Here is a 12,682-nt window from a genome sequence, read left to right as displayed (position 1 = left end):
TTTAAAACTGTGCCCCCAAAAATATATGGGTTGGGTAAATTTTCTTCTGGTTTCTATAGCTCCACTGCTATGATGTAAATCTTTGTGTATAAGTGCTTATGCCAAATATGTGGAAAATTAGAAGGCAAGTTAATAAAATGTGTCAAATTAACAAATATGTTTTGCAGAAAGTGTAATGTTCTTAATTTTCTGTTAAATAGAGTTTGGGCAGATTGTCAATATTATTTGTTCTGCTTGTTATAGATTGTGCCAGATAGTTAATGGCTTAATTGTTTTCAGTCAATAAATATTAGGCCTCAATCATTCATAATCAGCCATAGATTTTCACCCCCCCCCCAACCCCCGTGGTGCTGTATGCACTAATTCAATTGAGTCTTGTCTCTCTGATCTTTGATTTGAATGTGCAACTTCTCACTTTGAGACTAAATTTCTATTGGGTTTATTAATAGGCACCTTGGGGCCATAGTTCTGCACTCTTTAATAACTAGAAAAGGTTTAATAGAGTAGATGTAGACATTTTTTAATGTTAACGATCTCTTGAATCACCAACAATCAGTCACTTGAAGACTTCGTCAGAATTTCCCATCAGCTTCATAATGTTGATATAATGTTAGCATTTTTTTTGAGAAGGCTAGAGTATAAAAGCAAGGAGCTAATTGAGGCTTTATAAGGCATTGGTCAGATCACACTTGAAGAATTGAGAACCGTTTTGGGCCCCTTATCTAAGAAAAGATGTGCTGACATTGGAGAAGGTGGAGGAGGTTCACAGGAGTGATCCCAGGAATGACAGTGAATGTATGAGGAGTGTTTGACTGGGCCTGTACTCACTGGTGAGGGGGACTTCATTGATACCTTTTGATTATTGAAAGGCCTGAATAGTGGATATTTATAAGGTGTTTCCTATATTGAGGATGTCTAGGACCAGAGGGCACAGGCTTAGAATCCAAAGACATCCCTTTAGAACAGAGATGAGAAAGAATTTCTTTAGCCAGAGGGAGATGAATCTGTGGAATTCATTGCCATATATGTTAATGGAGGCCAAGTCATAGGGTATATTTAAAGTGGAGGTTGACAGGTTCTTGATTAGTAAGGGTGTCAAAAGTTTTGGGGAGAAGGAAGGAGAATATGGTTGAGGGGGATAATAAACTAGTTATGATGGACTGGCAGAGCAGACTCAATGGGCTGAATGTCCTAATTCTTTTCCTTTGTCTTATGGTCTTATAAGTACAGTGGATTCCAGTTAATTGGGACACATTGGGGACCCATATTTTTGCCTAATTAAGTGGATGCCCCAATTAGCTGGTTTCATGGAAATAGTTAAAAAGTTATATGCGGAGATAAAAAAAGACAATCTACCATTTAATTGAAATACGACATAAATTAGAACACTATCAAAGCTACTACAGTACCATAAAACTGTGTTAGTTCCTAATAGTTATTAATAGTTATCGACAGAGGAATGCATCCAGTGTATGCTGCTACATTATTTTGGTTGACTGTAAATGAACAAAATCAGCGCAAACACCTATTGCAGATAGTGGACTTCCTTCAAACAATGCTTTCAATGATTGCATCCTCCAAATCTTCATTTTAATTGTAACTTTCAAGATGATTGTCAATACATTAATTCCTCGTAGTCCCTAACTTTTTGAAGTAGTGAAATAGTTTCACTTTCACTCCTCGCCACCAACCAGTGACAAAAATAACTACTTTCTGAACACAAATTTGCAAGTTACGTTATTTTAAAAACATTAAAACTGTTGGCTGTAAGCATAGTGTAGTGCCTAATGGCTACACAATGTGCATACAACTGGTGCTAGTTAGAAAATGTTCAGCAATAGTCTCCTGCCCCAATTGAGCGGCATAGTGTCCCAAATAAATGAAGGGATCCTCAGACATGAGAGAATCTGTAGGTGCTGGAAATCTAAACAACGTGCCCAAAATGCTAGAGGAACTTCGCAGGCAGCATCTATGGTAAAGAGTGAATAATCAATGTTTTGGGCCAAGACCCTTCATTAGGACTGGGGTGGAAAAAGATGAGATGACAGACTAAGGGGGTGGGGAGAGAATCCTGCCTATTTTCTCAGTTTATTTTTGTTCTTTAAGAGTTGTCCCAAATAAGAATTTATTATTTAGTGGAGTTCTAGCAGTCTTTCCTAATGAATCAATGGATCTATATCCTTGTGATATTGAGCCCAGAACTGATCAGTGGTCTGTTTGAATATTGTATTATGGCTATATTTACCCACTCTGCTACTTCAGTGATTTGTGTATATGTCCACTTCCCTAATTTATTTCAAAAATGTCAAGAAATTTGTGATGTTGTTCTTGTACTAAAATGTTCTTAGTTTTCACTTCTGATTTAGTGATAACTTGCAAGAAAATTTCTGCATTTCTATTACATCTTCTCTCTCATCTCTTCAAAGATATCTGCAAATTTTGAAATTACCATTCAGATTCCAACTCCAAATTGTTTATACGAAATTTAAGTTTTAGCTCTGATCCTTGTGGAACACTGATTCTTTCATGAATTATTCTCTTCTGCCTCTATTATGAATCTAACTTGTTATCTGTTCTGTTGTCTTGACTCTGTATGTTCATCCTATGACTATGAATCTACTGAGCAATGTCTAAAGGAAGATAACTTCAAAAATCAAAAATTCAGATTTCCTATTTTTTTGACCTACACATTGTTATTGAAAGAATTCAATAAAATGTCTGATCATGTCATTTTTAAAGCTAAGTGATTGCTCTGTGCTTTTTGTCTTGAATTTCTTTTGCATCTTAGAGGGGGTGTTCCGTTACCTGTCACTAAGATTGTGTCCTGGACTGTTGTATTGCCCTTTTTTTAAAATATGGGAATCACAATGGGTTTGGCACTCCAATGGCGTGATAATGCTAATCTGAGTAGTGACAAACAAGAGAAAGTCTTCAGATGCTGGAAATCCAAACAACAAACACAAAATACTGGAAAATCTAATTAGGCCAGGCAGCATCTATGGAAGAGAATACAGTCGATGTTTTGAGCTGAGACACTTCAGCAGGACTAGAGGGAAAAAAAGATGAGTAGAGTTAAAAGGATGGGGAGGGGAGAGAGAAACACAAGGTGATAGGTGTAACCGGGAGGGGGAAGGATGAATTAAAGAGCTGGGAAGTTGATTGGTGAAAGAGATACAGGGCTGGAGAAGGGGGAATCTAATAGGAGAGGACAGAAGGCCATGGAAGAAAGAAGCGGGTGGAGTATGGGCAGGCAAGGAGATAAGGTGAGAGAGGGACAAGGGGATGGGGAATGGTGAAGGACAGGGGTGGGGCCATTACTGGAAGTTCGAAAGACCAATGTTCATGCCATCAGATTGGAGGCTACCCAGACAGAATATAAGTTGTTGTTCCTTCAACCTGAGTGTGGCCTCATTGTGACAGTAGAGGAGGCTGTTGGATAGACATGGAATGAGAATGGGAAGTGGAATTAAAATGAGTGGCCACTGGGAGATCCCACTTTTTCTGGTGGTAGGTACTCGGTGAAGTGGTCTTCCAGTCTGCGCCGTGTCTCATCGATTATGCAGGAGGCCACACTGGGAGCACCGGACACAGTATACGACCCCAGCAGACTCGTAGGTGAAGTGTCGCTTCACCTGGAAGGACTGTTTGGGCCCTTGAATGGTAGTGAGGGAGAGGGTGTAGGGGCAGGTGTAGCACTTGTTCTGCTTGCAAGGATAAGTGCCAGGAGGGAGATCAGTGGGGAAGGATGAATGGACAAGGGAGTCACTCGTGTAGGGAGCAATCCCTGCAGAAAGCAGAAGGTGTTGGGCGGGTGGGGGAGAGGGAAATGCGGTTGGTGGTGGGATCTTGTTGGAGATGGCAGAAGTTGCGGGGAATTATGTGTTGGATGTGGAGGTTGGTGGGGTGGTAGGTGAGGACAAGGGGAACTCTATTCCTGGTATGTTGGCAGGAGGATGGGGTGAGAGCAGACATGCGTGAAATGGAAGAGATGGCGGTTTACGTCAGTGTTGACGGAGGAAGGGAAGTCCCTTTCTTTGAAGGAGTAGGACATTTCCTTAGTTCTGGAATGAAAAGCCTCATCCTGAGAGCAGATGCGGTGGAGACGGAGAAATTGAGAGAAGGGGATAGCGATTTTACAGGTTAACAGGCTGGGAAGAAGTATGGTCCAGGTTGCTATGAGATTCCATGAATTTATAATAGACGCCAGTAGATAAGCTGTCTCCAAAGATAGACAGATCGAGAAAGGGGAGGGAGGTATTGGAAATGGAGCAGGCAAATTTGAGGGCAGGGTGGAAGTTGGAGGCAAAGTTGATGATATCGACGAGCTTTGCATGGGTGCATGAAGCAGCACCAATGCAGTCGTTGATGTAGTGTAGGAAAAGAGGCAGGGTAGCCACCAGTGTAGGCTTGGGACACAGACTGTTCTACATAGTCAACAAACAGGCAGGCATAGCTGGGACCCATGTGAGTGCCTGTGGCTATACCTTTTGTTTGGCTCCTCCCACTTCCTTCGGAGGAGAAATTATTAAGCGTGAGGCCAAGTTCTGCTAGACGGAGGGGAACTGGTTGACTCTGGTGTCCCGAAAGAAACGTAGAGCTTTGAGGCCTTCCCATGGGGGATGGAGGTGTACAGGGGCTCGACTCACATAGTAAAAATAAGATGACAGGGGCCAGGGAACTTGAAATCATTGAAAAGATCCAGAGTAGTGACTCTGTTTTTCTGTTTCCGAGCTATTAACATGAATGAATATGAACCACTAAGATCCAGGACAATATTATGTATATTTGAGTGGTTCATAAATTGTCTCTCATTCTGCTTTTATATTTAAAGCTAGTTCTTGTTTACTTGGGCTATTAATAAAAGTCAAAGATGAAACAATTATAATTACAATATTTGGCTGTAGCGCCCAGGGAGTTCATTGTAAGCCGTAGATCACAGCCCTTTCTCATCCTGGTTTTTTTTCTTTTCGAAATTCCAAATTTAATTTTGTAATTCCTTTGTCACTTGAGCAACTGTTGCTTTACCTTTTCGTATTTCCTTTGGCTATTCATTTTTTTTGCTGTGACTGGAATTTATGTATTGCTTTTGTTTCAGTTTCTTTATCCTTCATTTTCTTTTTAAAAAAAATCCATGTTGTGTCAATAACAGTTTAAAATTTTGCTTTGCAATGAGGAAATTGCTTGGATGTGCTGTTACCACCTTACAAGTCTTTTTTTCCTCTCAGGAAAAGTAAACCAAATATCTAGAATTTAAGGTGAAAGGGGAAAGTTGTGGGCATAGTGTGGGCAAACAACCAATTTAAATGAGCATATTGGTATGGCCAATATAGGCCAAAAGGCTTGTTTCAGTATTATATAACTCTTATGGCTTTGCATTCACTGTTACAGCAACTGTAGTAAGTAATGCTCAATAAGTGCAGAGCACTGGGATTGACCCTTCAAATCCTGCACCTCCACCCTGCACGCCTCCTAACTAAAAAAATTATGAACTGAGTAGAAGCTTTTTTGCTGTTTAATATGGATTACCCATTTTGGTTCTGGACTAAAATTGCCTCTTTCATGCACAGTAATTTCTTATAAAGGTTGTGTTCAAATAATTCATGAAACAGGTCTTACATTTCCTCTGTTTTCAGGAAAAAAAATTACGAACTATTTATTAGAAATCACCTGAAATAATTTGATTTTTTTTCCCTTGGCTCTAGTCTATTTGAAACAGGAGTAGCATGGTTTATCTTCATGAGGAGTTCCAAATGATTGTATGAAATAAGGATTTGGTCAATTTCCCCAAAATCTTCATTTCTGGTTTATATTTTAGTTTCTATTTTTACTGACTCTCAACTGTAGAGAAACTAGGAGATTTTGTTTGTGCCCCATCTAAGAAATTTGCATAGCAATGCATATTAGCAAAGTTGAGAGGGCCATTATTGGAGGTTCCATCTCTCAGATTTCAAATCAAGCCCTTTTCTTGGAGCTGAGTGTAAAAGATCCCATGGCAGTATTAGAAACGAGCTAGGAGAGAGAATGATGTCTTGGCCAGTCTTTCAGCTCATGTTGGTGATGTTATGAATAGTGTAGGAATTCATACTGTACATTACGACAGCACAGTAGGATGCAGAACTGGGCTGAGAAGTGACAGATGGAGTTCAAGCTAGAAATGTGTGAAGTGATACATTTTGGAAGGAAAAACTTGAGACCAGAGTACAAGGTTAATGGCTGAGTTTTTAGTTGGGGGATTGAGTTCAAGAGCTGCAAGGTCGCATTGTAGCTCAGTAAAACGCTGGTTAGACCACGCTTGGAGTATTGTGTTCAATTCTGGTGGCATCATTGCAGAAAGGATGTGTAAGCTTTAGAGAGGATGCAGAGATAATTTATCAGGATGCTGCCTGGAATAGAGAACATGGCTTGTGAGGAAAGGTTGCATGTGCCAGAGTTTTTCTTTTTAGAGTGAAGGTGGATGAGAGGTGACTTGATTAAGGTGTATATGATAAGAGGCATAGACAGAGTGGACAGCCAGCACCTGTTTCCCTCGTGTGGCAATGGCTAATATGCAAGGACGTCATTTGAGGATAATTGTTGAAAAGTATGTGGGGGGGGGTGCATGGGGGAAGAGGGGTATCAGAGAGGATTTTCTTATACAGAATAGTAAGTGTGAGAAATGCTCTGCCAGGGATGGTGGTAGAGGCAGATACATTAGGGCCATTTAAAAGACACTTGGGCACATAGATAAAAGGACAATTGACAGCTCTGTAAAAGGAAGGATTAGACTGATTTTCGGAGTAGGTTAAAAGGTCGGCACAGCATTATGGGCCAAAGACCCTGTACTGTGCTGTATTGGTCTGTTCTCAAGTCTCAGAATACTGTTTTTCGGTTATAATGTAGTTTGTGGGAGCTTGCTAGGTATGAAATTATTGGCCTGTTTGCCCAACGTTATTACAGTGACGATGCAATATACTTCGCTGTAGATTCTGGTACATTGTATAGTTCAGTATTATTGTAATGGTTGTGCAGCACTTGGATCTGGATTGGTGATTCAAATTCCACCATGTGACAGCTGTGGAATTTAAATTTAGATTAATAAAATTAGTAATCAGTACAAACTATCAAATTATCATTTAAAAACCTTTTTAATGTCAAGGAAGGGAATCTTTTGCATTGCCTCCTTTTTCTTTCTATGACTCCAGATAAAGGAATGGAATCAGCATTTATTATTCCTTGGCAGGTTGTATGCTTTGTTTCCTTTTTCTCTCAGCTGGTAAAAATTGCAGCTTCTGAGAGTGTTGCTGTTTGATGAATCTCCAGCTATTGTGTGCAATTGTGAACAGAATTATACTTGGATGAGATGCATCCTAGGATGTATTGGTCACATCAGTGATGTAACCTGGGGCCATTGGGTGTTTCAGATCTTTCACTCAGATGCCCTCACTCAGGTAACCCAGCCAGGGTTGATCAGGCCCTGGCTTGTGTCCCAGCAGCATTGGTCCATGGGTCGCACCTCTTGATCCATAGCCATCTGGAGGCTCGTACAGCAGCTTCTGGCTCTTTGCAGCCCTGTAATGCCAAGGAAAGAGTAGGTTCTACACAGTGTGAGGGGATCCTGGAGTACCCCTATTAACTGTTTGGAGAGAGACATTTATCATTGATGGTTTTTTTGGAAAGGAGAGAGAGACAGTTATTTACCACCGATATGTTGCTTTTGAAGAGAGAGAGAGAGACGAAGATTTAACAGTTGGACTGTCACTTTAAGGCATTGGGAGTAACTGGATTTTTACTGAGTTTGGAGTTGGAGACAGCACCAAGCAGCTCGTAAGTTGCTATGGTGACCGAAGGCGGTGGACACTCAATGTTATGATTTTCAGCAGGTTGATGATGTTACTTCCAAGGACTTGTTGCCTGCTTGTACTCCTTTACAGACAAAGGAGGGAGCGACTCTTTGAATGACAGGTGATGCTCAGCACAGAGAAATAAATGGGAGGTCAGATGATACAGACCTCAGGACACATGATCTGGACACCGAATGAGCATTGTTATGCCCGCAGAGAAAGTGGATTTTGGAGGATCAGTCAGGCGGATCGATCCAAATTGCTATTCCAGTTTGAAGGAGAAGGGGTTAACTGGTGGGGAGTTGTCTATGTGTCCACCCTCACCTGGGTGATAGCTCCACCACAGGAAGACTGGCTCCCCTGGTTAAAGTCACAGTCGGTGACTTGTGAAGGATTTTGGAGGACGACGAGAAGATTGATGGTATCAGCTCACCTGAAGACTCAACACTCTCTATCGCTCTCTCTCTCTCTCACTCTCTCCATCGCTACTCAACTAAATACCACAAACTGTACTCAACATCGTAAGACTGTATCTTTTTACCCCTTAAACTTAAAGAAGCTTGGTTTTTGTACATATATATTCCACATTTACTTTTATATATAATCATTGCTAACCTGTTTGATTTATCTACATTTATATTACTGTATTGCATAGTTACTAATAAATATTAGAAGTTTATAGCAATATGAGACTCCAAAGTGGTTTCTATTTCTGCTGGTTCTTTATCCCCGTCACGGGGTCCGTGACAACAATGAACCAGCAAAACCTCTACACTCCACCTCTATAAGCTTGCACTCCACCCCGTTTCTGCACTGCTCTATCAGATCCTGGTATTCACATTCTGTTGTGCTCCTAGTCTGCCTTGTGGTGGTAAGGCTTGGGATGTCAGATGATGAGTGATTTACCAGCAGAGGTCTTGCTTCTGATTTGATTAGCCAACTCATTTGCATGGCTGCATCACTTTGGTTTCGGACTAACAGTTGAAAAATTGAGGGTGGTAATGCCATTGAATGTCCAAGGTATCTGTTTAGTCTCCTTGTTGCTGATGGTATTAAACTTGGCACAGAATCACATACCAGTTAATAAAGCGTTGTGCTTGCTCTTAGTTCTGAACTCCATGATGTGAATCTGAAAATTGGGATAATAAGGGTAATTAACTCAACATTTAGGATTCTTCGACTTGTGCGAGTAGTCTATAGAACTAAGATTGCTGATCAGGACCTTCAAAAGGAAAGTTGACACCATAAGAGTAAGGTTAGAAATGTGAAATTTAAGGGTTGTGTCTAATTTTTTTTCTATCCTAGGAGTGGTATGGATGCTCAGTCGTTAAATAAATTGAATGGAAACCCAGAAGTGAAGTTGAGATCATCTTTTGAATGATTTACTGTTCCTGTTGCCTTGTAACTTATTATTTTGGAACGTTTAGTGGTACCAGTTTGAAATATGCAGGACCAGTTTGTACTACTGAATCCAGCCATCTTTGTCCTTGATGTGACTCCAATATTCTTGGTTCTCAATTTTTGTTTTACCATAGGTTTTCTTTTTGCTGTGCTTTACCAAATTAGTTTTAGAGACTTCTGCTTTTAAGTCAGTGTTTGGATCAGGATTTGTAAACAAGTAGCCCTTGTGGAACCCAGGGTCTCAGAACTAAATGATAATTCAAAGTACTGACTTACAATATGAAGCCTTTACAAATTCTTCATGGAGTTGTAAGTGAAGGTTAACGAGAACCCTTCATTATGTTTAAATATAGCTGTCACTATTTTGTTCACATTCAAGGAAATAAAATTCTAATGGTAGAACAATGGCCTTCCTTAAAACTTTGGTTACTTAATGTAAGATAATCCAGAATATAAATTGGTTATTCTGTGTAGTGAATTTATATCAACATGCATGTTTCAATTTAGGATCTGATCTTTAAGATGCTCAGATTTGGTCTTCAGATTAAAAAAAAGAATTTAAGCAGTTGGTAACAAAACTTGTAATGCGTTAGAGGATATACTAACCTGGAACAATGGGTATGTCATGCGTATGAAATGAAAGTGGTCATTTTTCAAACTCTTGTCACTATGGAGGTAAAGACATGAGCAAACATTATTTGGGAAAATACACAAAGAAATTGGAAATGGTGCTTCTGACTAGTCATGACATTTTTTTTAGTGGTTAATAATTTTAAGTTGTTCTGTTTTCCATTATTTTCAAAATTTATTCACTTTAGCCTAGAGGTGTACTGAATGATTCCTCACTATGAAATGGGTGAAATATGATGTTTTTTTTTTGTTTTGTTTTGCAGGTTTATGGGTGTTTGTGTTCATGAAGGCCAACTGCATGCATTAACTGAAGTAAGTTACTAAGTCAGTAGCTGGTAGTGGTATCACAATACATTTCTTTTTAACTCTGTTTAACTTTTTTATGTAAAGCTTACCTTTTGCTTCTGTAATTTCTCTCCATTCAAATGAATTGAGATGCTGCCTCTAAACAACATCTGGATTCTGTAGACAGATTTCCCATCTGGGGAATGGCTGTGTCTTTACTCTTTGCAGCCCAACTTTGTGAGAAGCTCAACATTTTACGCAGTTAGGTTAAAAATATAGTCAGGTTAAAAACATTGTACGCAGTTAGGTTTGAGAGCTTTATCTAAACCTGGGAGAATTTATTTTGACAGTTTATTGCAGGCTATTCCTAGATTGTGTGGGCACGTGGCCAAGTGGTTAAGGCATTTGACTAGCAATCTGAAGGTCGTGAGTTTGAGCCCCAGCCAAGGCAACGTGTTGTGTCCTTGAGCAAGGCACTTAATCACACATTGCTCTGCGACGACACTGGTGCCAAGCTGTATGGGCCCTAATGCCCTTCCCTTGGACAACATCGGTGTCGTGGAGAGGGGAGACTTGCAGTATGGGCAACTGCTAGTCTTCCATAAAACCTTGCCCAGGCCTGTGCCCTGGAGAGTGAAGACTTTCCAGGCGCAGATCCATGTCTCGCAAGACTAACGGATGCCTTTACTTTATTCCTAGATTGCAAACACTTAACTTAAGAAAATATTTTTTAAAAAATTATTTACACTTCATTTGTTTTCATTTGAACTATAACTTCCAGCACTATTAAATTTGTGCTCCTTCCACATGAACCTACAAAAGAACCTGCAGAGTACAAATATTTGGCACTTCAGCCATCGATCTAAAAATTTCACCCTGTGATGTGGGCTGAGTAGCTTGAAACAGAAGATCTACATCCTTCTTCCCAACCTCCATATGGAAGCTAGAAAATCTCGGGTAATTTGGCAGATTTTTGACATTTTTATGGTGACCTTGTAATGATCAACAGCAAATTATTTCTTTGGCTGCTTGTATCTATTTGCATCTCATGGCTGAGTTCTTCCTCCTAGAGCTGTTCAAGTAGGAGACTTAGTTCCATTAATCTGTTCTCTTATGAAGCAAGCTGGTTGGTATTGAGAGCATGTGGAACTACTATGTGGTTTTGTGCTTGGTGTTGAAATGAGTAAATAGTGGGACAGTTTGTGATCCATTTTGTTAGTACTTATAGCACATCTCTTTTAATGTAGCAAAGTTTATTCATTGCATAGATGTTGATTCAAGGAATGAACAAAATTGCGGTTGTAGTAAATGTGCTCAGATACCTACAGTATCGTGACTGTTTAAGACTCCCAGAGTTGTTAGCGGGGCTATAAAATCCTCATTTCTGTGTTGTACTGAGGCAGTCATAGACTGATACATGGAGTTTAATGTTGGCAAGTACGAGGTCATGCATTTCAGTAAGAGAAAACAAGAGCCAAATTAATCTAAATGGAGAGAGACGGCGAGTGAAGTAGCGGGGTATAGAGTTGTTCTGGAGCATGAATCACAAAATGCTAGCTAAATTGAAGTAAAGCTCATTATCACAGTATACACATGTTAGTACCTTGAGATTCATTTTATTGTGGGCATTTACAAGAAATTAAAGAAATATAATAAAATTTATAAACATTGACAAACAACTGATGTGCAAAAGAAGACAAACTGTACAAATAATAAAATAAATGTCGAGAACATAGATTGTAAAGAATCCTTGAAAGTGAGCCGGTTCTCGGTTCGTAGTTGTGAGTGTATTTATTCAGAGGGTGGTGAATCTGCAATTCATTGCTCACATCATTGGAATCGGAACTGGGTTAAGTATCTCTGGCATACTGTATGCCATGAATTTTGTTTTGCAGCAGCAGTACATTACATAATAAAAACTATAAATTACAGGAGGAAACAAAAAACATAAATAAGTTGTCCAAAAAGAGAGGAAAAGAAAATAAAATAGTGAGGAAGTATAAATGGGTTCATGGTCCATTCAAAAATCTGATGGTGGAAGGGAAGAAGCTGTTACTGAAATGTTGAGTGTGTGTCCTTGGGCTCCTGTACCACCTTGGTGATAGCAGTGAGAAGAGGGCATTTCTTAGGTGATAGTTTCCTTGATGATGGATGCCATTTTTTTTTGAGGCATCACCTTTTGAAGGTGTTCTTGTTGCTGGGGAAGCTAGTGCTCATAATGGGGCTGGCTGAGTTTACAGCTTCCTGCAGCTTTTTCCAATCCTCTGTAATGGCCCCTCCATGCCATATAATAATGCAACTAGTTAGAATGCTCTCCATCTGTAGAAATTTCTGAGAGTCTTTTGTATCATACCATGTCTCCTCTAACTCCTAATGAAATACATCTGCTGTCGTGCTATCTTTGTAATTGAATCAGTATGTTGAGCCCAGAATAGATCTTCAGATGTATTGACACCCAGGAACTTAAAACAGCTCACCCTTTCCTCTGCTGATTCCTTGATGAGGACTGGTGTGTGTTCCATTGACTTCCCCTTCCTGAAGTCCAC

The 12,682-nt window shown here is 39.8% G+C and overlaps 1 protein-coding gene across 4 annotated transcripts in view; it reads left to right on the top strand.

The window, feature by feature from the left end:
- tesk2 (testis associated actin remodelling kinase 2) overlaps positions 1–12,682 on the top strand; it is a 91,447-nt gene that overhangs the window by 32,390 nt on the left and 46,375 nt on the right. For all 4 annotated transcript variants that reach the window (XM_063064422.1, XM_063064420.1, XM_063064423.1 and 1 more), the window contains exon 4: positions 10,115–10,163. In XM_063064422.1, coding sequence (XP_062920492.1) covers positions 10,115–10,163 — 49 coding nt within the window. The remainder of the gene's footprint in view (positions 1–10,114; positions 10,164–12,682) is intronic.

Source organism: Mobula hypostoma, chromosome 12 (assembly GCF_963921235.1).
Source record: "Mobula hypostoma chromosome 12, sMobHyp1.1, whole genome shotgun sequence".
Taxonomy (NCBI): Eukaryota; Metazoa; Chordata; class Chondrichthyes; order Myliobatiformes; family Myliobatidae; genus Mobula; species Mobula hypostoma.
The sequence above is the reverse complement of the archived record's forward strand: the minus strand, read 5'-3'. Positions and strand labels throughout refer to the sequence as shown.